Raw genomic sequence first — 24,542 nt, 5'->3', positions numbered from 1 at the left:
GAGCAAAGGTGAGTAGGAGATGAGGAAGTCAGCCATTTGAATATCTGGAGGGAGAAGATTCTAGACAGAAGGAATAGACAGTGCAAATTATTAGCTGTATGGTTACATCATCTGAAAGTGGGGAAGTGCCTGGAGTATTTATGGAACAGCAGAGATGCCAGTGTGTGTGGAGTGGAATGACCAAGGAAGAGGGTAGTAGAAGAAGGGCTAAGAGAGAATAGTGGGCCAGACCATGCAAGGCTTTGTAGGCCATTGTAAGGGTGTTATTCTGAGTGAAATGGGGATCCACTGAAGGGTTTCAAGGGGCAATGTCAGCAGTTCAGTTTGGGACTTAACAAGTTTGTGATGTCCAAACAGAGACGTCAGGAGGCAGTTAAACATATAAGCCTGGAATTTGTGATAGAGGTCCGGGTTCATGAGATAAATTTGGAAGTAGTTGGTATAGATATTTAAAGCCATCACCAAGGGTGAAAGGGTATAGTTAGAAAAGTGGAAAGGGCTGTCCTAAGACTCGCCAGCATTAAGGTTGGGAAGAGAGGAGTTACCAGCAAAACAGACTGAGATCAAGTTGGTAGCATGGAAACCAAGAGAGTGAAGAAACCGTACCAAGGCAGAGGGAGTGACTAAAGTGGGTCACATGTTGCTTATGGTCAAGTACCATGAAGTCAAATACAGTGAGTCTGAGAATTAACAGTTGGATCTAGCAAGTGGAGATCCTTGAACTCTATTAGGACAGGCAGAGCCTCATGAGAGTGGGTTTGAGATAACAGAAGAAGAGTTGAAAAATAGACAACTTTTTCAAGGAGTTCTGTTACAAAGGGGAGCAAAGAAATGGGGCAGAACTTGGCAGGAAGGGTGGGGTCTCCTCTGCTTCCCTTCTCCTTTCCTACTAGGCATTTGTAGTGGCCAACTAAATGCAGCTAAGCGCACTAGCTCACGCCACCAGCTTGAGAGATTATCGGTGCTTTCAGTATTTTGTAATTCCATTATTACAGTATTTGAATTCTAAAGGACACTTGAGTACCCTGAACTGTCATCCTCATTCAGATCCACCAAAAGTTTTCCTGTAATTTTTGAAGTAATTATATATTGTTCTAAATTTTTCACAGCGTGATCTTTCCATGAACATAGACTAATGATAGATTTGGACTTTTATACAAGTAATGTGTTTCTGTAGCCTGACGTTCCTAACTGGCCAGCTTCCATTTCTTACCAGTTCCCCAGCAGATCGATGCCAAGCAAATCCACACAGTGAAGGAGAAACTTTGTATGATGGTGCCAAGATTTGGGGTACAGATAGCATTTATATAATATGCTTCAATTTACATGAAAGGTGAAAACAGATTTTCAGTATCTTTGTGCCTGTAGCACATTTGACTTCTACAGTGATTACCCAGCGCTCTTAGAGCCGCTTAGTTTAGAATTAATGTAGTTTGATGCCATTAAGGATGAGGGTCATTGTCTAATGCCAGAGACTTTGGAATTCCAGCTCTGATGAAAAATTAATAACTCATTCTTGTTGAGTCCTTGTAATTGAAAAGCATTTTTTTTCTTTTGAAGAGTTTGTAGCTAATTCCGATCAGTGCACACCACAAGTGCCGAGGTGCCAGTTGCCATGTTATACCCCATCGGATATGTGAGAAACAGTTGGCACATATGTGCCCCAGAGCATAATCCAGCAGCTTCCCAAGAACTTCTTGGAAACCTGCTTTAGGCCTGAGGACTCCTCCTACCCCTGAAGTGCACCCCAGATCTTAAGATGGGTCTGAAAGGCATGTTGTTGTACATGAAGAATGAGAGGTATAGTTGCTGTGTTCTTTGACTAAATTGGAATACACTAATTCCTAAGAATTTACTTACTTAAGTAGAAGGCTTCAGGTGCTGTCATTACCCATCTATCTCGATTGATTTCATCTGAGCCAGTGACATTTGTGTAGTTCCTAAAAGAAGGTCCCAGGCCCAAGCTACTACTAGCCTTAGACACTTAACTGGATTATAAAAATCCACCAGAAATGAAAGCTTCAGTCTCTATTTGTGTCCTCTGACAAATAAATTCTGGGTTTCTGGAGAGTTTTCTTGGGGGAATTGCCTCTTCCTTTTTCTGGAATTTTTATTTTATGAATTTTTATTTATATTTGACTTTTTTTTGCTTTTTTTAATCAGTAAAACGAAGCAGTAGTGATAGGAATCTTTGAGCCATTAAATTTTATGTAGTACGTTTCCATTAAGAATCCCACTATATTTGCGATAGCTTGTAGCCTTCTCATAGCTCTATGAGAGGTTGTATCAACCCACAGCCTACCGTAGTGGGTAGCCTTGCAAAAAACCCACAAAAGACCCCGCTTGACCCTTATTCATGAAAGATGTAGTTTAAATCATATGGAATGGAGAGCCTCAATTTTCTGTCATTTCAGAGGAGTGTTTAAGACTTTTAGATGCTTACGATTTTATTCACAGTTCTTGGAAGACTGATCTTCAAATATAGTAAATGAATGTCCTAGAGATTTTAATACAGAGACTTAATCTCTGGAGGGCAGGGATGGCAGTGCAAGTATATGATGAGATCTATGTATTTATCTTACCTTGTGTATTTTTTTGAACCTTTGTTGTGCACAAAGCTATTTTTAATTTAAAGGAAGGTGGAGGAGGGGGAACAGATCCCCTAATCTCACTACTTTCAAATATCTCAGAAACCTAAGTGGACTTGCTAAATCAGCAAAAGTCTCCAACAGGTTTGAGAATGAGCCTCTGAATTCCATACTGTTGCCTACTGTCTTGGATAATGAAGTTGTAGGAAATGGCTGCTTTGGTGGTAAGAAGAAGCAACTGAAATGCTTCCCTCCAGCTGTCCTTGTGTAAGAAGATTATTCTTATTGGTAGGAAAATTACTTCTTTTCTAGAAATAAAGTAAAATGTAAGAAGGGTTATTTTCATAACAGGACCTTTCTTGGAACTATATAGTGGCTGTAGAATTCTTAAGCATTTTGGAAAATGTCGTTTCTAATGTCAACATAATCTGTCATAGCACTGTTCCCCTGGGAGCAGATCAGATTCTTCTTCGAGGCGCTCAATTGAGAAATACACAGTGGGTTCATGGAATAGTTGTCTACACTGGACATGACACCAAGCTGATGCAGGTGGGATTTTTATCTATGAAAACCTTTTGGATCCAAGTCTTTTGAAAATATGCTATTTGTAGGTCTCGGTGCTGTAGTCCTAAACCTAGCAGATCATCTGTCATAGATACCTGAGCCCCACACTATATCCAGATCTCATTCTTCAGTGAGTGGGGCTGTGACATGGCTCACTCCATGCAAGAACACTAGAACGTTCCACCAGAGATCACCAAGGCGTGAACACCCAGTGATTTTGCATACCAGTCCATTGGCAGCATTTACTGACCATTGCAATGATTGACAAAAGTTGTCTGTGTAACGATGAGTGCTCTGCATTATTTATCTTATAATTTTATTTTATTACAAGGATCACATTCTAGAACTTTATTTTTTATAAAATTGAAAGAAAAATTTGTAACTGTTTGTTAGTAGTCAACTATTATGTTGACTGTTTTTCGCAGCATTTTTATGTTGAGCCATTTTTAATCAGCTTTAATCCTAGCACTTGCAACATTTACACATGCCTGTGGCTGCTCCTTCTCTACATTATAATATCATGAGTGTTCGGTGGTGAGATAGGTGTGGAAAACTCAGTTTTAAGGTACTAAATGAAAATCTGCTTTGAGGGCTGATAACTTTGTACATTGTAAAGGCACAAAGGTGTTATCATCAGGCAAGCAGGACTGCTATTAATGATTCCACCCCTAACTATTCTATAAATTCTATAAATCATCATTTTATGTTGATTTTTGACATTTAAGTTTCTGTCATGTGGATGCCGTGGTTAGCACAGATCATTTTTTATCATTAAATACAGCTCAGGAAACTTGCCTCTGTTATTCTTGATAGCACTACTTAGATTGCTGCTGTGTTTAGTAAAACAATTACTAAATGCCACCAAAAAATCTGGAAACCAGAGATCCTTTAAATGTTGTCTTCATAGTCTGGAATTTCCAGGTCTCTGGCTATGGGTACATAGGTCACCTTCTCTGCCTCTCTTCAGGAGCTGAGATGCTAGATGCCTTAGTCGACCCTGTTTGCTTAGGTAGTCAGGTAATGCATTATTCATCTCACCTGCCACAATGCAAAAGCCATGTCTACAAAAGGAATGTTATTTCCTTCTTTCTTACTGCTTTACATTGTAGAAAAAGGATTGGATAAAAAGGATACAGTGAAGGAAAAGAGGTGGTTAACCTTTGACAGCTTATTACATCTGATTGTTTTCCATATAATTCTCATGTGTTGAACCATGTGTAGATTTTGAATTGTGACTGACGTTATCATCCTCACCAAAATACTAGATACACATTACTAGATCATTTGTACACATTTCTTATTACTCATCTTTTGTTTCTTTTTACAGAATTCAACAAGTCCACCACTTAAACTCTCAAATGTAGAACGGATTACAAATGTACAAATTTTGATTTTATTTTGTATCTTGATTGCCATGTCTCTTGTCTGTTCTGTGGGCTCAGCCATTTGGAATCGAAGGCATTCTGGAAAGGACTGGTATCTCAATCTAAACTGTGAGCATTAAAGTACTTATTGTACTTATTTTTTCTTTCATTAAAACATGTATTTGGGGGCTCCCCTGGTGGTGCAGTGGTTGAGAGTCCGCCTGCCGATGCAGGGGACACGGGTTCATGCCCCAGTCTGGGAAGATCCCACATGCCGTGGAGCGGCTGGGCCCATAAGCCTTGGCTGCTGAGCCTGCGCGTCCAGAGCCTGTGCTCCACAACGGGAGAGGCCACAACAGTGAGAGGCCCGCGTGCCGCAAAAAAAAAACAAACAAACAAACAAACAAAAAAACATGTATTTGTTTCACAACTGATCTTGGAATTTCCAATTTCTAAAAAGAAAACCTTGTTGCCAAGATAACTGGGCATTTAATCCTTATTTTTCAATGCAATTTCCAGTAAAAGTAAGTAAAATGTTACAATCTCTAAAATTTCAGGATCCTTAAAAATATAGTGAGTACTCTAAAATAGTATAAAATGTTATTTTATTAATGTTATTTTAATTTTATTAATTTATTCTTTTAAATATTTTAACACAAGTGGTTACATAGCTATCTGGTAAAGAAAGCAGATTGAGTATATTTAAAGCACCAAAAAATATTTTACATGTTTTTAAAGTGTTTAAATTGAATGTACTTTCATTTCAACTCATGATTGCAGTGAATTCTGTTTCAATAGTCATCTTTTCTGAGGGAAAGTACTATTAAGTAATTTCCTTTTTGGATCATTTATCTTTTTACTGAGTATTTCTGGGAAGTAAGTTTACATTTCCTTTTGATGAGCACTTAACCAATAAATACTTAATTTCCAAGTGTGTGAAAACAAGTTCTAGTAAAATTTTATATCACAACTGATTTTCTCAGTTGTTTCTTATTATATTGATTTAGCTTTGTAGCTATTCCAAGGTTCTTATTTTTTAACAGTTGTTGGTTTGCTATTTCAACATTAGAATTGTTAAGACTACCATCATTTTGTTTCTTCATATACTTTACAGATTATCTGGGATAACTGTTCTACTTACATTATTGAAGAGGAAGAATATAATTTACCTAGAGCTGAACTTACCTAGGGTTCAGCCCTACATTGTTTTAGCTACCTGGGTTGGTTTTGCTGCAGTTGTTTGTTTGCTTTTAAGACATCCTTCAAACTGGAAATGCTTTTTAAAAATTCATGTGAGGGCTTCCCTGGTGGCGCAGTGGTTGAGAGTCCACCTGCCGATGCAGGGGACACGGGTTCGTGCCCCGGTCCGGGAAGATCCCACATGCCGCGGAGTGGCTGGGCCCGTGAGCCATGGCCACTGGGCCTGCGCATCCGGAGCCTGTGCTCCGCAACGGGAGAGGCCACGGCAGTGAGAGGCCCGCGTACCGCAAAAAAAAAAAAAAAAAAAAAAAAAAACAATTCATGTGAAAGTGATTCTACCTGGTTGAGATTCTACCTCAGTCCTATCCCTAATATCTCTAAACTTCATGTTTGGAATGGGTTTGAAATACGTGGTAGTACTTTCTCTTTTTAGTACCATTATGCAGTTCTTAAAAGGGTTCACAACATCTTGAACACAAATAATGCCATTCTATCTTGAAGACTGTGTTTGAGAATAAGAACATGTTATCAGCACAGTGTTCCTCCCACACTTTTAGATATACTATATAATACAGAAAATTCTTGTTATGCTAAAATTCTGGTTAATGCAAATAAAATATAAAACTGTAAATGACTTTTTTCCTACCTCCCCCAACAGATGGTGGTGCTAATAATTTTGGACTGAATTTCTTGACCTTCATCATCCTTTTCAATAATCTCATTCCTATCAGCTTGTTGGTTACATTAGAAGTGGTGAAATTTACCCAGGCATACTTCATAAATTGGGTAAATATGAATTATTATTGTTTTTTATTACATGAAACATACATTTTGTCCTTTTTCCTGATAGCGTCTTTTGATCTTTCAGGAAAAAAATCTTAACTATGCCTAATTTTTTTTGACGATAAGACAACATTTCAAAATATTTTTGAGCGTAATATAATATAATAATAATAAATTCATTTGACATGTGAAAATCGTACCAAAGTCTCTCATCTCAGAATCACACAAGTTTACAGACCAGACACGCTGGGGAAAATAGGTCTGTAGTTGAGGAAACCTATGTTTTGGTTACATAGTGGTCTTGGGGAAAACGAGAATCATAGGGTTTAGAGTTAAAATAATGGATTTTAGTTCTAATTACTAGCTGTGTGAACTTTGCCAGCCACTTGACTTTTTTGAGACTTATCTTCTTGGCCAATCACACGGGCATAAATAAAACATGCTTTACCTGCATCTCACAGCGGTTGTATAGATCAAAGGACGCTTGCGACATAGCAAACAACTTCATAAACAGTTGAGCACTATAGAAATAATACCGTATTCGCTACTTGTAGCAACCAACCTTTCTATCATGTTTTATAAATCTTTGTAGTTTATTTTTCCACACTGTAAACAATTTTAGCTGGGCTTGAATTTTTATTTTTAATTTTCTCAATTTTTTTTAATCTTAGAAAAGTGTACTAGACATCTGTTTCCTAAATGTTTTGTTTATAAAATTTTACTCTTCTTCAATTAAATTTCAGTAATTTTTACCAAAGTTCAAAGTAATGAATTTATGTAAATTAAGTCTTTAAACCTAATCTGCCAGAAAGTTTAATTTTCTCTTTTATTTTGATTTTTATATTATCTTTTGATTTTTTAAAATCACTTGAAAGTCTTTCAATGTGAACAATATTAGGGTTTTTAAAAATATGCTACTTTCGCTACTGTTCATTATCTTTCCATAGTAAGTGATCCACTTCAACGCTTAATCTCTAAATTCATTGCTGAAAGATCAGTGTAATTTAGAAATCTGAAATGAGTTGCAGGCATAGCTAATTTCATGCAGCAGATTTGTTGCTTAAAAAACGGTGTAATAAAATTTGTATAAGTACAATTAAAACTTATTGAAGGTTTTCCACTTGCAGAAATAATAAGGTAGCTCATTATGAAAATCAAATAACTAGTCAATCACTTTATTTTTTATTTGGATTTTCAAAAGTAATATTTGCTTCAAATAATTATATAATTTTAGTATTGGATGAACCCAGCAGGCTTATGCTTTTCAACTGCCTTTCTAATATGCAGAGATTTTCCAACATTCCTGACAGGTCTTCCCTTACCAGGCAGTTTCTTCCTTGTGTGGAAATGAAATTAGTAACTGCCTTCCTTTTCTTCTAGTTCTTCCCAATAGATCTTTATGAACATGTCTAATCTTGTTTCCAAATGACAGCCTTGCAAAATATTTGAACTTGGCTATCATGCCTATTCTGTCATCCCCGCCCCCTGACTAAGTATCCTCCATCTCCTTCCGTTCTTCATTTGACATGATTTCCAACTTAATCCCTATTGCAATTACTACTGCCTAAACATTGCCCATTTGTATACTATCCCTCTTAAAACAAGGTACCTGTTCCAGAACCGATATTGATCAGTCTGAAATACAGATGTAGGAGAGATCAGATCTGGCCTTTTCATTTGACATGTGAAAATCAGTAAACCCTGGCTTGTCCATAAAATGTTCTTTGCTTTCAAGTATATACAGTGTAAGAAACTTGACCAAGAAGTACAAGATGGAATCCCTTAAGTAATGTTTCCAGGGATTTAAAGTCTAAATTATTTGAGCAATGTTCCGTTGCTGTTATTTTAGCTCACGTAAAGCATTGTGCCAGACACAGTAGGAATCACTTCACATGCATTATCTTATTTAATCCTTATATTGTAGTAGGTCACACACCTAGGAAATGGTGGAATGATAGTAAACCAGGATTGCCTGCTTCCAGAGACATGCTCTACCTACCATTCTGTTCTGCCCTTACTGTGAAATATGGTATTCTGTATTGAGTATTTTTTAGGAAATCAACTGAAATGGTTAGTGATGACAAGAGATGAGAGTGTTACATACATTGCTCACCAGTTAAAGAAAATTGTACTAGACCTCTTATTATGAGTTGTATTCAATGATTTTTTTTTTTTTTTAAAGGATCTTGACATGCACTATGAACCCACAGACACTGCTGCTATGGCTCGAACATCTAATCTGAATGAGGAACTTGGCCAGGTAAACTAAATTTCTTATTGATATGTTGAATTGGAAGTCAGATTTGGTGTAGTTTCTGCCATATGCGGCAACTTCAGATGAATTGATAGCTCCTAATTTTCCATTTTTTGAATGATTGGCATAAATACATGTTAGTACCTAACTTTCAATTTTCATTTTTAGTGAAAGAAGATTATTTAATGCATATTCTGTTCTCAGGATAAGATATTACACAGAAAGATGTCCTTCAGTATATAATCTGATTAGTATGTAAAGTATTGAGTGCTTTTGAGTTATAAACTCCCAGTATTAAAATTGTATGTAGTTTTTGACCAGAAAGGAAGGAAAAGTTAGTTTATCGATGAAGTTGTATAAGTCAAGCAGGAATTTGAGATTTATAGTTCATACTACATTCACATATATGTGTATATTTGTAATTCATTTATACGTATTAGTTAAGAAAGGATTCTTCTTTTTTTGTACCATTGCCATTTGCTAACTCCTACTCTTCAAATAGCATTTAAGCCAGAATTATCCTTTTTCTTACCAATTCAGATGTTGTATGAAGTTCATTTTAATTGCAACCCATCGCCAATCCCATAATTGTTATGTTGAGAAATGCCGATGTTTTAGTGCTCTATACGTGTTAAGTAGCTATAGAGGCACTTACTGGTGGAAATTCAGACCATATTAAGCATACTAAGACAGATTTCTATGACTGTAGTTTTTCTGCTAGCTTGAGAGACTAGCTTTCATATATGATTCATTGCTAAAATACGAAAAGAAATAGTTGAAAATATTCCTTAATGATGTGCAGAAAGTAGTCAGTTAATAGCACTCATCGTGCCCCTACAATGTAACAAAATTGATAGAAAGAATAATGTAAGGCTTTTTCCCTTCATTAAAAACTGGCTTAAAAAGACCTCTGAAATTTTAATGAGAATTTTTAAACTTTTTTTTAGGTAAAATACATATTTTCTGACAAAACTGGTACTTTGACGTGCAATGTAATGCAGTTTAAGAAGTGCACCATAGCTGGAGTTGCTTATGGGTGAGTTTTTTCCCTTTAATTAGAGTATGATATACAGATTTAATTAATGCTAACATTTTGGTATAATTTGGGGAGTTCTTATTAGGGGAGGTTTTTTAATCTAGAAGACAGCTATTTTAATTTTAGCATGCATGTACGTTTTGTGTTTTATAGTTTGGTATTGTTTTTCGTTTGGAATTACCTATGAGGCAGGGGCTCTGCCCAATAATATTTCAGTGTTTAGAGCTGCCGAAGGTCTCTATCTGGCTCTGGTAGTAAGGTACAAATACACTTCCCTCTCCAATGTCGTGAAGTCAGAGTACAGCCTGCATGTGTTAAAACATTCATTCTGTCCTTGGGAAGTTTTCAAGTTAAAATATTGTTGTTCCTCTGATAGTTAGCCCTTTGATTTCTTTTTATCATCTCTCCTCTTTGCAGTCACAGAGCAATCTAAATTTCTCATGACGGGAAGGAGGTAGGGACACAAAACTCTTAAATCCGGGAGATAATAAATATCATCAAATACTCTTATCAGGCTCCTTTAGAATGTGCTTGTTGGGCACCCATTTTTTTCTTACTTCCAGGTATTCTTACCTAAACTGCTCAAAAGCCTTCTTTTTGAAACACTTTATAGGGTAATGTGAGAAAATTAATTTCTACATTTCCTAAAAAGGCATGCTCAAAAGATGAAATATCCTGGCTGACTGACCTTGGCCTACTATCAGGTTTTCCAACTATCTTTATCTACAAGTAAGACTGGTAAATGTTGGTATCTTAACCATGCAAGCAAGGGCACTTGCTTTTGGGTTTTCTGGCTTGTGCCCACCCCTTCCCCACTCATGCTCTGTCTCTAAGCAGTAAGCCAGTATAAAAATAGGGTATTGAATTATGAAAATGCCTTTATTTAAAACCAAATAAACGACCACTTGGTAAAAAATTCTAAAAGCATGTGATTACTCCCATATGCAGGGTCTACAAAGAGAAATAGATGGAGACAGATGTTCTTTGGGTCAGTAGAGAGTATGACTAAAATTGACTTCAAACTATGTGGGTAAATGAAGCTAAAAAGGCATTTGACGTAATGGCTTTTTTACGCTGTAAGGGCAGGCTGCTAACTTAAGAAGCCTATTTACTATTTCCAGGGCTGAATGCCATTTTGCATCTTCCCTTTTTTATCTGAAGATCTCCCAGTTCCCTTAGACAAAAGAGGCCTTCTTCTCTCCTCCCCCCAGTTGCTACAGGCCTCTTCGTTTGCTGCCGGGGCAGGAGAGGTTCAACCATAATCTTTGACATTTTGCATTTATATGTTCGACCCACAGTTATCCCAACTGAGAGAAGGAAAGGCCTGCTGTGATTCTAGAGTTTGTTGTATTATACTTGCTAACAGATTTATGGTGATGTTTGTTTTTACACAAATTCTGCATTCATTCATAAATATTACTTTTAGAGGGTTCTGTTTGGTAATTGACATCCTTTTTTAATTTGTCAAATGTCCAGTTGAATAAGCAAGTTCTTCAAATTAGTAATTATTGATTGTGAACTTATCAGAACAGAAAACTAGGATGATATCTAGGTGTTCTTTTCTTTTGCATTTTATAAGATTTTTTCTTACTCTTGGAACAAGTCCTTAAACACTTTCAAGCAGTAGTTGTAAAGAATAACTACCGTAAAAGAATATTGTTCTTCCTGTATCTGTTGGTGATATGGTTATTAACAATTATGTATTATGTATTATGATAGGGTGGGTTTGAGACTGGCAAGTGTTAAAGTAGTATTCAGAGTTGAATATTGTCATCATTTAGATTAAGTTTGCGCCGAAACAGATTTCCTCCTGGGAAAATCACATCCCTTAACACTGATGTGCAGTTGTAAGACATGAGTCATAGTCCTAGCTTTGTCATTAATTCACCATGTGACCCTAGACAATTCTTTTCAAATATTCCAAACACTTTAAAATGAGGGTGGTGAGACCAGATGATCTCTAAGATTCTTTTTCAGGTATAAAATTCTAACATGTTTAGAAATTTAAAAATAGGAATTCCTTTATTTGCAGTTTTTAACTGTGAAAACAGAAATACGTTTCTTCTTTGGATAATGTGTCATGTTTTCAAGAATACCAAGAGCCTTGCTGAGTGAAGCCAGTTGTTAAACTGCTTCCAGTAAGTTGTGTATGTGCCCTTAGTATCCTTAACCCCAACCGAGTTTTTATCAACATCCCCTCCCCTAAACATTCCCAATGGAAAACTGGAATGTCAGCATTGTAGAGAGTTGTTGATATATGAAAGCTTTGGAGAAACGGTGACACATCAGACTACTCAGGTGGTTACAGTAGGAGAGACATGTGGCTGTTACTTAATTCCGCCAAACTCCACAGGAAAAAGTGATTACTGAAAACTTACCTTTCTGTTGGCATTTCCTCTGGGCACTCTTTGGTTATAGGAACCATAACATGGTTATACTGTGCAGCCTGCCCTGTAGGAGTGTTTAACACTTGTTTAACATGGGGAGATATTACATGCGTACACTTCCAGCTCCAGCAGAAGAAAGTATGGTGGTTATCTCCTCAGAGTACAGCAAAACAAAGGAAAATAACAGAAACTTTCATGTATTAACAAATGCCTTTGGGGTAATGATTTCAGAGCTGATGCTTCTTAAGCATTTTTTAAGAAAATAAAGCCTCCTTTTACCCGATAGAGTCAAAGATGATTTCTGTTGGCTTTTAGCAGTCTGAAGGGCAAGACTTGAAGTCTCTTGACAGTACAGTCTTTGCCTAGTTCAGTGTATTCCATAGGCTTGTAGGAAGAAAATATTTAACACGTAAAACAATGCTCCAAAATTTTGTCTTAGTAAGTTTTCTCTCATTTCATATAACCTTGGCCCTAAATTGGATTCATGATGGGCAATAACATAAGATTTGTACATATTTAGCAATGATGATTATTTTGTAGAGATCAACTTTGTCAGAAATGCCACCATGCTTAAACTTATTAGAATGTTTCATTAGATTTTTTTTAGTTAAATGTAAATAGTGATGTCATATTTGTAATTTAACTTATTACAAACTAGAAATTCTGCTGTTAAACATTTATTAAGGCATCATTTCAGCAAATTGCCTCCTATAGGGAATAATTCCGTTTTATCACGGTTACTTGAATGCCAGAAAAGGTAAGGAGGCTTTTATGTTTAGTGGCTAGAATTTGCAATACAGTGACTGTTCTAGACTACAATCCTAAGTACTATCTTTGTTGATGATTTAGATCTTACTATTAGAATGAGCTGATGAACTGAGTACAATCTCTAAGGTTAAAAAGAAAGATTCTGTGAAGCAAACTAAATATTTTTTGTATGGGCAAGTCATTTTAATCAGTATTAAAAACATTTCATTGACATTTTCCCTTTAAGTAAAAACCAAATGTTCCTAAAAGCAATCTTTGTTTATATATGAAAACAGTATGTGAGTAGTTTCATTTCACAATATTTTGTTTAGCAATGTTTACTGAAAGAATCAGCAACTTCTTTAACACTGAGAAGAGGTTCCCCATGAGAAACCTCACAATTATCAAAATAGTCCCAAGGTCTATATTATAACCAATAAATGTATCTTACTGCTCACCATGACTGGTGGGTAAAGTTGGGTAAACACCATTTGTTCATTCACATGCCTCAACAAAGTGCTTTAGATGTATGTAGCACTTTGTTAGCTGATGGAGATTTAATGATCAGCAAAAGTTGACATGGCTTCTGCCCTCCTAAAGTTTATAGTCTAATTGGAGGTTAATGGATATAGTTAAGAAATCATACAGACAAATATAAAATCATAGCACAGTACAAAGGTCTGTGTAAGCCTGTGATTGGGAGTGAGGGAGGAGGGTGATCTAATCAGGGAGATCAGGGACTGTGATGCTTAAGGCTGAGATCAAGAATGAGTTGGCTTAGGTAAAGAACTTACCAAGCAGATATAACAGCACTGACCCACAAAGGCAAATAACCAGACAGAACATACACACCAGAGCCGCTGGAGCAATGATCTTGCGGAAACTCATGCAGACAGAATAAGTGACAGGTACGTGGGTCGCCTGCTGCTCACCTCATCACATTCTGAATAGCTCTCGGCATCTGCCAGGCTGGACCACACCCAGGGAGAGCGACCCTAAGCCTTGAGCTCTGAGGCTTTTCAAAAGCTGCCTGAGTTGAGAAGTACAAGCCCCTCTCCAGGTATGAGATCCAGGGCTGCTGTACAACAGCAGTACGACTTGGCAGAACCTTGACACAGTGTTTTTGCTTGGTCCCCTTTAGTTATAGCAATGCAGTTGATTTTTACTTTAATATAACTCTTTAAAGAACCATCCCCTCGGGCTTCCCTGGTGGCGCAGTGGTTGAGAGTTTGCCTGCCGATGCAGGGGACACGGGTTCGTGCCCCGGTCCGGGAAGATCCCACATGCCGCGGAGCGGCTGGGCCCGTGAGCCATGGCCGCTGGGCCTGCGCGTCCGGAGCCTGTGCTCCGCAGCGGGAGAGGCCACAACAGTGAGAGGCCCACGTACCGCAAAAAAAAAAAAAAAAAAAGAACCATCCCCCAAGGTAGTCAGATTTACTTCTGAAATGTTTTCAATACTTGGCAGATTTTATCATTGTGATAGTTTGTGTTCTTAGGTATTAACATGTTTGTTTCATGAAACCATTTATTCTGATTATGCAATATGTGATTAATTTTCCATTGGCTTTAGCATATATTTAAACTATTAAGTTCAATATTTCCTACTGAATTCTCTGCATAAAATCAAGAAATTTCATGGTGAAGGAGCAAGTTGACTATCCAGTTAAAGAATAACTTTGTAAATCTGCTTAGTTACCATAAATCATACTTACTGTACTAACTGCCATTCTTTCAAAATTAACTAAAAGTTTATTTTCTTAAGTTTTTCAAGATCTGTCTCTCAGTACTTCCCTTATTCATGCTTTTATGTTTCCAGCCTTTCTGTGATTATTTTGTCCTTTCTTTCTGTCCCTCCTCTTGCTTTCTGAAGCCATGTCCCTGAACCTGAGGATTATGGCTGCTCTCCTGATGAATGGTAAGCTGCATGGACCTTTCTGTCTCATAGATCCCCTTAAAAGGTTTGCATTTTATTGTTTTGTTAGACACATTTCACTACTTTTGAAAAAATTACTGACCAGGCAGGGTGACAACGTTGTAAAGTATTCCTTAAAATCTGTTGATTATCCCTGATTTCCTATCAAATAACCTTTAGTCATTTTATAAACATTTCTTTCAAAGTTTAGGCTTGCTAGAGTTTTATAGAGCTATGTATCTGTAATAAAATATGTGATGATCAACTCAGAGTCCCTGGGCTGTGGACTACCTAAGATTCAGCTACAGCTCGAGAAATTTTCTTTTTCTTTTTAGCTCAGCACTGCCACCTTCTGCCACTATTTACATACTCTACAGAGCTACAAAAAGCTGCTACTGAAACACACCCACGGAGTGGAAAATTTCCTTTACATTTATTTTTGTTAATTTACTAAAGCTGTTTACAGGCTGGAAAATAAACATTTTTTAAAATTAAATGTCTGGAACAAATGTTGGAAAACCATGCTGCCAAGGACTAGAGTTAACTGGAATAGAATTACTTTTAGAATCGTTAAATACAGCATTTTATAGGGTTAATTTCAGTATGTATTGGGTTTTTTTGTCTTATCTTAAAATCCCCCCATTGTTTTACATTTTTATTTAGAATGGTATAAGTTTATTTTGATAATTCATCATGATTTGGTGGCAAGTGAAATTTCAGAAAACAGATTCCTTTAATGCTGGTAACTCCAGAAAACATGGCTTTATATGTGGTTACATTTCTATTTTCAGATTACACATGTATTTTATGATTAAGCCATATTTTTCAACTTGGATTTTATTTCAGTAAAGTGGAAATTTAGTAACAATTTGCAGTAAACCTCATACTACCTAGGGTTAATGACAGAGGCAGCTGTTTGGTTCATGTGATAACTGATGAATCATTATATTTAAGCTCATTGCTTGGAGTATCATACATTTTGACACCTACCCACAACCAAATAATTTTTAGTATTTTTTAAATGCGCCAAAGCCTCTTACTGTTGGTGGGTAACTCAAGTTTAATGATGTAGATATTCCCTTTTATTTAATCTTTTGAGAACGTAGTTAAAATTTTGACTATATCTTGTTGCTTTTCTGTAGAATTAACATAATTCTATTAATTTTAAACACTGTTCATGAGTGTAGGATTAATATATATTTTTCTAAGGTAACTCACATATTAAGAGAAGGAAATTACCTTCATCATATTTTTCTTAAGATTGGATGGAAATGTTAAAAATTGTTGTTTATTCAGGTCATTTAAAATATCCTACTTTCAATAGAGGTTGTTTCATGATTTTATCACTATTGGAACGAGAAGATGTTATTTTATCTGTTTAACAAGTTCTTTTTGTAAAACACCCCCCCCCCTTTTGGGAAATTTGATATTCTAAACTAGGTAACTCCAAATTAAAAAATGCCAGCTTTTTCATAAATTTTTGTACCATTCCACTTGCAGTTACATATAAACTTAGATATTAATGATACTTTTTTAAAATAAAAGGGAAGGCTTTTGCCAACTTTCTAATAAAGTAAGCTTTATTTTAAATATATACTTGGATTCCCGATCTATCCAGTAGTTACCTGTAGGCAGCAAAGATGAAGGAATAGATACTACTTGAACTTTAGTTGTGTCCTTGGTCCTATACAGTTGTCAAGGATACAGACTTCGGATTTTGACTCCCGAAGTTCACATCCTGATCCTACTGGTGCCCTTGAACCAATTACCAAACCTCTATGCCTGTGATTCCTCATCTGGTAGAATGTAGACATCATAGGGAGGCTGTGAAGATTAAGTGAATTATGTTTTTAAAGTGCTTAGAATAGTGTCTGGACATAGTAAGCCCACAGAAAGTTTAGCTCTGGTGTCTCTCGCTTAATCTTCAAGACATATTTGAGGAGTTAAAATTGACATGACCATTCTAAAGTTGGTGAAATTTAGGCAAAGAAGCTAATAAGTAACTTGCCCCAAAGTATACAACCAGTAAACATGGGAGAAAGAGTTAAAACCTCTCTCAGCCTGGTTATGAAGTAGGTGCTGGTTATATTACATCCGACAGGCTTCAAAAATATCTACTTTTAGAGCAAAAGATATCCTTACTATTTGTTATTTTATTTTTTCTTTCTTTCTTGTTTTATTAAGGTAGAAAGAGCAAGTAAAGTTTGACTGACTTGAGAAAAGTTAGGATGGGGGGACACAACTTTGCACAATCCTAAATCTGGCATCTGCCTAATCTGATACACTTGGTTTCATGTTGCCAGTGAAACCAAGATTGAAAGTGTTATCCTGATTGAATCCTACGCTCCAGGTACCTGGCCATATCTTCATGCTGCTCGTCTTCAGGGATAAACTGGAGAGTGTAGCTGACTGTATTAATCCAAAATTTGAAAGTTTATTCTTGTCTGACAGTCAGCAGCTTCCCCTTTCAATGTGAAGTTCATTGATTCCACATATAAAACCTGAGGCCTGTACTATATATTTTACTACCCTACGTGAACCATATTTGCCACAAAAATACCAAGTTAAAAAACACATAACAGGGCTTCCCTGGTGGCGCAGTGGTTGAGAGTCCGCCTGCCGATGCAGGGGACACGGGTTCGTGCCCCGGTCCGGGAGGATCCCACATGCCACGGAGCAGCTAGGGCCGTGAGCCATGGCCGCTGAGCCTGCGCATCCGGAGCCTGTGCTCCGCAGCGGGAGAGGCCACAACAGTGAGAGGCCCGCGTACCGCAAAAAACACATAACAGTTAACACTTAAGTGTGTGTAGATTATTTAACATATTTACATTTAGTCAAATTTGAAGGCAAATCTATAATGTTTCAAAAACACTTTCTTGACATTAAAAATAATTGGATGATGGCTGTAGCTCTACTCACTTAAATCTATTAGTATAAATAGTTTACAGAGATGAAATCATTTCCCAGCCAGTAGCCACTTACTCCAGAATTGATAGGGGTTTCTTATTATTGCCAAGTACCATCAGCTAACATATGACCTTATAGATTAGTTCATTTCTGTTAAAAAACTACCATTCTCTAGACAGATAGTATCAATATTTAGAGGAATGCACAAAAACATCTGCTTATTATCAACATCCATGCAGCCCTAAGATGCGCTTATTTTCCAAAACTGTATATTTCATTACATTTTTTTTCTTTTTCTAATTTTTTGGTGGAAGATATCAAGCATAAACAGAAGGAGACAAATGTACTCATTCACTCGCTTCAATAATACATACTCAAATCCAACTTCAATTCGTCTATATTTCCCCTCACTACTACTTTGAGGCAAATCCCAAATAACATATTATTTCACTTTCTCTTAACTATTTGGTATGGTTTCTCATTATTCTTTCTGATAGTTGTTGTTTTTCCTTAAGTAAGTGCTAGCGAGGGTGATTCTCCAGGAGGATTACCTTAAAGTGTTCTGTGCTTAGTCATTTCACTGTGGTTTTTAGTATTATCACAGTATCAGTGGATAGTACCATTTCCTGGTCTTATTTTCTCATTTCGTTTTGGTCTGTAATTATGTATGGAATGAGTGGTATTTATTTATTCTGCTGCAATCGTTAGGCTCACTAAAACATTCTTCCAGGTGTGACTATATAATAATGATATCTAACACATCCAAATTAGTGTTGGTCTTCAAAGTAGTCACTTTGACAGGTAATTTATTTATTCCAATGAAGCAACCATTTCACAAAACGTTTTTGGAACTCCTCTTTTATAATTGCCTTCAGAAATACCTTGAACCACACAGAAAAGCAGATCTCATTACTTTGGTCAAAACCAGTGTCTAACAAAAATATTATAATTGAATTCAATCGCTTGTTCATATTCTTGGACTTGACTGGACCTGATACTGAATAACAAATTCATTTCTGAAAATCTCCCTTTAAGGAATTTTGACTTGGAACAGTAGCACCATTCAAAAGCAGAAGGTGTAGATCCTTTCAAAAAACAGTGCTTTGCAGTCAGACTGCCTTTGTCGTCCCATGTGTGCATGTGTGTAGCGTGTATATGTATATAAGGTATACATTTAGTTTGTATGTAGGATGTGTATATATTTCAGCTGACAGGATTGGATTTTGTTCTGACATGGATTTTGTTGTGGTTTTTTAATTTAAATTTGATTTTTTTTTAAGTTCATAATGCATTAACATGTTGCAAGTTCAAAGGATGTAAAGAGGGAAAGGTTTCCCTCCCTTACCTGTCTTCTAGCCTCCATTTCCCCTCCTGAAGGCAGCCAATGTAACCAATTTCAGGTGTATCCTTCCACATCTACTCTACTCATATACATGCATGTATTTTTTTCTCTCATATTTTTACAGAAAGTGAAGCATACTATACATACTGTTTTGTACCAGCTTTTCCTTTGATAGTGCGTCTTTGAGATTTGTCCATAGTCCATGGAGAGCCTCCCATTTTTTGTATAACGTTCTGTTGTGTGGATGTACCACAGTGTTTTTAAGCAACAATCCTAATAAACTTTGGGTTAGTTCTAATCTTTTGCTATTAAAAATGCGCTGCAAAGAATGAATTTGGTCGTACAGCATTTTGCACCACGTAGTGTAAATTCTTAGAACTGGAATTTCTGGATCAAAGGATTACATGCATTTTAAATTTTGATAGAAATTGCCAATATCCCTTTTTAGAAATTGCACCAATTTTCATTCTCACCAATGATAGATGGTTTAACTGTTTTCCCATAATCATAGCAGTAGAGCTGTCAAACTTTATTTCTGCCAAATTCATAAATTTAAATCTCATTTCTCTCATTATGAGGTAAAATTGAATGTACATTTAAAGCCACTTGGATTTCCTTCTTTGTGAACTGGGTGTTTATATCCTCTGCTCATTGTTCTACTGCATTGTTGATTGTTTTATTATTGGTTTCTACGAGTCCTTTTTATTTTAAGTGAAATAACCTTCATTATATGTGTTGGAAATATTTTTTTTTCCCAGTTTGTCATTTGACTTTTGACTTTGCTTGCAGTAGTTTTCGCTATGCAGAAATGTTTTAGCTTTATACAGTCAGATTTTTTTATTTGTTTTGTTTTCTGAATCATGTATAATACTTAGGCCTTTTCTACTCCTAAGTTATTTTTTAACTTAGTTCAAAATAATTATTTTTCACTTTAGTACTTTTATTAAGTCATTCACCCATTGGTTTAAGGTAAAAGGTATGGCTTGAACTTTCTTCCTTTTTTTCTGATGACTCTCTTGTTGACATGATTTCATGTTCCACACTGTCGTGTATGAAATTAACTAATACTGGACTTCCCTGGCGGTCCAGTGGTTAAGACTCCGCACTTCAATGCAGTGGGCAAGGGTTCAGTCCCTGGTCAGGCAACTAAGATCCCACATGCCCCTCAGCACAACCAAAGGAAAAAAAAAAAAAAAAAATTAACTAATGCTGATTAGGCCAGATTTATTCTAATTTATATTTATTCATAAAATTCTGAATCTTCTCAATTTTTATTGCTATAAAAAATAGATTCTTCATATTAGGATGATCAGGAAATAATTATTTACAATGTATCACAGCTTTTAAATTAGCCTACAGGAAGCTGCAAATTATATGACATTGTGGGTTAACTGCTCAGTTTTCTCTTTACCTTAATGTTACAACCCCTGCCTTATTACTTTTTGCAAAACACCATAATTTCTTTGTCTCCTTTTGAGGCGAAGTGTCACCTGAAAACTTCTATGGAAAATTTTAACAAAATGTAGATGTTGGCTTGCACTTTTATTTGTGAGCAGTTTCCAGATTCATATAGCTTTGTCAACTAACAGTTAAAATTATTTTACATTTAATGCAGTTGGTCCTTATTTTGCAATGACTCGAGCTTCCTAATTTTATCTGTTTACTTTTACTAAAAGTGAACATTTTGTGAGATTTTGGAGAGGGGTGGTGAGAGCTCCATGCCTGAGTTATCCAACCCAGGCTATGTGATTAGCAGATGAATTGCTGGTGGTTTTTATGATCCTGGAAAGGAAGCTGCTTCCTGGGAGAAGAGTTATTTAGCATTATCCTTGTCAGAAGGCTTCACTGATGAATAGAGGGCAGGATGTGTCCATGTATTAATAAATATTTCAATTGCATATCTAGTGTTATTTGTTATAAAACATTTGAAAGTTTTATCAATTGTGTTAACTGAGATTTATGAAATGAAAGAATTACTGGTGAGATTAATAAGACATATCTTCAGATTTATAAAGGCTTTTAGCCTGGAATTCTTTAGAGGGAAAATAGATCTCCACATGAAAGATGTTACGGTGAATATTCCTTGACATTTCAATAATTATTATCTAATAAAAAGTGGGGAAGTATAGCTAAGAACTATTAATAATACATTTTATAAATAATAGGGAAATTTTATAGAGACTTGAATAATTAACTATTTTTAAGAAATGATAATTACTTGGAGGAGAAATGTATGTTAATTTTTTTCTGTCCACCCATTGATAAGTTGTTTAAAAGTTCTTGGATTTTTTTCCTTTCATCTTTAAAACTAGAGGAGGAGGAGAAATAATAGTAGTAGTAATAATAATAAAACATAATGTGTTTATTCTGCCTCCCACTGATGTTTTTGAAAATTCTGATCTACTACATGCTAATAAAGCTGAATTATATTACAATTTTGAGAATTAATAGACCAGACTATTACATGTAAATAAAGACATATTTTACTATAAACACTCTAACTTCCTTCTTTGGTTTATGGGTAAAATACATATATTGACAATATGGTTTATGTTCAATTATTTCACACTCTTTTTTTTTTTAATGATTTCTCCTTCCTTTCAAGCAGCTGGCTTTAAAATATGAAACTCTTGATATTTGGGACACTGACACTGATAATACTCTTTGTAACCTGTAAAAACTGTGATTAAAAGCTTTCTGGATTACAATTATTTAGTATTGAACATGTTATTTTTTCCTCAGCGATTTCTGATATTTCCATCTGTGCACAAAAGCTTTAGATCTGTATATTTTCACTGAACATTGAAAAGTATACCCTTGGGGTTTGGTACTTCCACGTAAATGTTTCTTGTCCTTCCTTCGAATCTCAGCATTTTGATATTAAATCGCATGGCTATGAGACTAGCAATAGCTAGGTTATAGAAGCAATTCTGATTTGATTTGTTTCATATGGAGTTCATGTTTGCTGATCTGAAGACAACCACAACACAAAACCCCATGCACTTTTATGGTTTGTTCTCCTTATATACAGAGTAAATGTGATATGTACATAAATATATCAGGTATTTGTTAGTGATAGATAGATGTTGATGAAATATGTAAACAGTTTATTCATATTTTAGTTTCATATGATAATCATGTGGTATTAGTCACTTCAAATAATTTCTCATGGCTAAAGTAAAAGGATATTATTTTTTATAATACCTCCATTCTCAAAAATTTTTAAACTTGGAAAAATTTTGGAAGTAGAAAATTTCAATTCCAGGTATTTCAGCAGTTTTGTTACTTTTTTTAAATTGATTTTTTTTAATTTCATGTGACTACAACATAATTTTACCCCAGGAAAATGAACTGTAAAAGACTCATTACACTGCAAAAGACTTTCACATTTTAGAATGTTGGAAAATATTTTATGATTCAGTCATGAAATCTGTGATGTCTTATTTAGAAGTGCAGACTAAATTATATTTAATCTATTAAGAGTTTGCAGGCATAATGATTTATTTTAAAAGTAACTTACATGGACACCAAGCGGGGAAAGCGGCTGGTGGGGGTGGGGGTGGAATGAATTGGGAGATTGGGATTGACATGTATACACTGATGTGTATAAAATGGATGACTAATAAGAACCTGCTGTATAAAAAAATAAATAAAATTCAAAATTTTTTTAAAAAAGTAACTTACAAACAGATCAGTGGGCTTGTATAAATGAACCAAGTTTGCTCCAATTTTTTTCCCCTTTAGGCAGAGCTCACAGTTTGGAGATGAAAAAACATTTAGTGATTCATCATTGCTGGAAAACCTCCAAAATAATCATGTAAGCAACATAATACTATTATCTTTTCATTAATAAATGAAAACTAATGAGTGTTTCTCTGAATTATCTTCCATGTTTAAATATTCCTTTTTTTAGTTTCATGATCATTTCTGATAATTAGCAAAATCTATTATCTCTAAATTCTTTTTACTTGGCCAACATGAATTCATGGTTGTTAGAAATTTAGTTTTAACAATTGTCATTAATCAACATTCTGTTTTTAAAAATATTATATATTAATTCTAGAACTCTATTTGTATGAAACAGCTCATTGTTAACAATTTCAGAACATCTATAGAAATGAATTTCCTGCTCAGAATTACTGGCCAGTGCTAAATCTATACAATAAGAACTTCAGACATCTGCCACCCGATGTGAACATTCCACTTATGCAAGTTACTGATACTTAACTAAAATTCCATCCGATCAAATGATATGGTCTCCTAAGTTTAAACCCCCAATTTTTTCTCACAATCGCTTCAAGCTCAATGTGTCAGAACTTGAACTCATGCTCATCACCCCAAAACCTAGTCCCTTCCTAGCACTGATGGACTTACCACCTGGGCAGGGCCCTAGCAATGTGTTCATGTGGTTATTTTTGCCTTCAACAAAGCATGAGCTTCCAGATGCACAAAATCTAGACCTAGGCCCACCTCTTCCCTCTTGTGTTCTCAGGTTCAGTAAATTGCACCATCAACTAACTGTCTTATTACTCATTCTAGGAACTTAGGGTTGCTTTTGATACCTCCTTCCCCTCCATCTCCAGATCTGTAATGAGTCACTAAGCCCTTGTCAATATGACTTTCTGTAATATATCCTAAATGTCTTCTTCACTTCATTCTCACTTCCTCTACCCCAGTCCAGACTACTGGTATCCTCCAGGTGGATTACAGCAGCCTCCTAACCATTCTCCTTGTTTCCGTTTTTACCCCCTCCAGTTCTTGTTGCACGTGGCAGCTGGAATGATGCAAATGTAAATCAAGTCCCATCACTCTCCTGTTTAAAACCATGCCAGAGGGCTTCCCTCTCAACTTACAAAGTTACATGGTCCAGCCCCTGCCTAAGTCTTCGGCCTCACGTGGAGCTACCCTTCCTTTCTTTCTCCTCAGGCTACACTGGCTTTCTTTTATTTTCTCAAACACACTTCATTCTTTCTTCCTTTAGGACCTTTTCAGTCATGTGTGATTCCTGCTTGTTGGAAAACTGTGCTTAGTTCTTCATGAGGCTAAAACTTCAGCAGCTTAAAAATCACGTTGTCATGAGAACAACCACAGACTGGCCTATATCATATTATATGATATTTGCACATTTATCCTTTGAAGCTCTTTTCACACTATAAATAAATAATGCTTGCATACTGTTTATGTTCTGTTTTCCCCACTAGTCAAAGCTTCACATATCAGGGACCTTGTCTGTTTTGTCTGCTCTTCGAGGCTTAACACAGTTTTTTTTCAAATAATGTTCTGATTTACCTTTCCAGTCATTTCACTTTTTTGGTCCAAGAGCATAGAGGAATATTTCCTTTATTAATTCGAATGACATTTTTCTTCATCAGGTACCAGACAAGAAGATGTTTAATTTTAAAAATCTGACTGCTTTCTTGCAGAAAGGATCTTGTCTTCCTCAGGCCATGAGAGTCCA

General features: G+C 35.8%; 1 protein-coding gene across 2 annotated transcripts in view; it reads left to right on the top strand.

Moving 5' to 3' along the window:
* The window catches only part of ATP8A1 (ATPase phospholipid transporting 8A1), a 235,267-nt gene that overhangs the window by 76,647 nt on the left and 134,078 nt on the right, over nucleotides 1-24,542 (top strand). For both annotated transcript variants that reach the window (XM_082838545.1, XM_082838546.1), the window contains 6 exons: nucleotides 3,026-3,137; nucleotides 4,480-4,645; nucleotides 6,375-6,502; nucleotides 8,682-8,759; nucleotides 9,701-9,789; nucleotides 22,829-22,901. In XM_082838545.1, coding sequence (XP_082694671.1) covers nucleotides 3,026-3,137; nucleotides 4,480-4,645; nucleotides 6,375-6,502; nucleotides 8,682-8,759; nucleotides 9,701-9,789; nucleotides 22,829-22,901 — 646 coding nt within the window. The remainder of the gene's footprint in view (nucleotides 1-3,025; nucleotides 3,138-4,479; nucleotides 4,646-6,374; nucleotides 6,503-8,681; nucleotides 8,760-9,700; nucleotides 9,790-22,828; nucleotides 22,902-24,542) is intronic.

Source organism: Leucopleurus acutus (assembly GCF_964270905.1).
Source record: "Leucopleurus acutus genome assembly, chromosome: 4".
In the NCBI taxonomy this organism is placed as follows: Eukaryota; Metazoa; Chordata; class Mammalia; order Artiodactyla; family Delphinidae; genus Leucopleurus; species Leucopleurus acutus.
The sequence above is the reverse complement of the archived record's forward strand: the minus strand, read 5'-3'. Positions and strand labels throughout refer to the sequence as shown.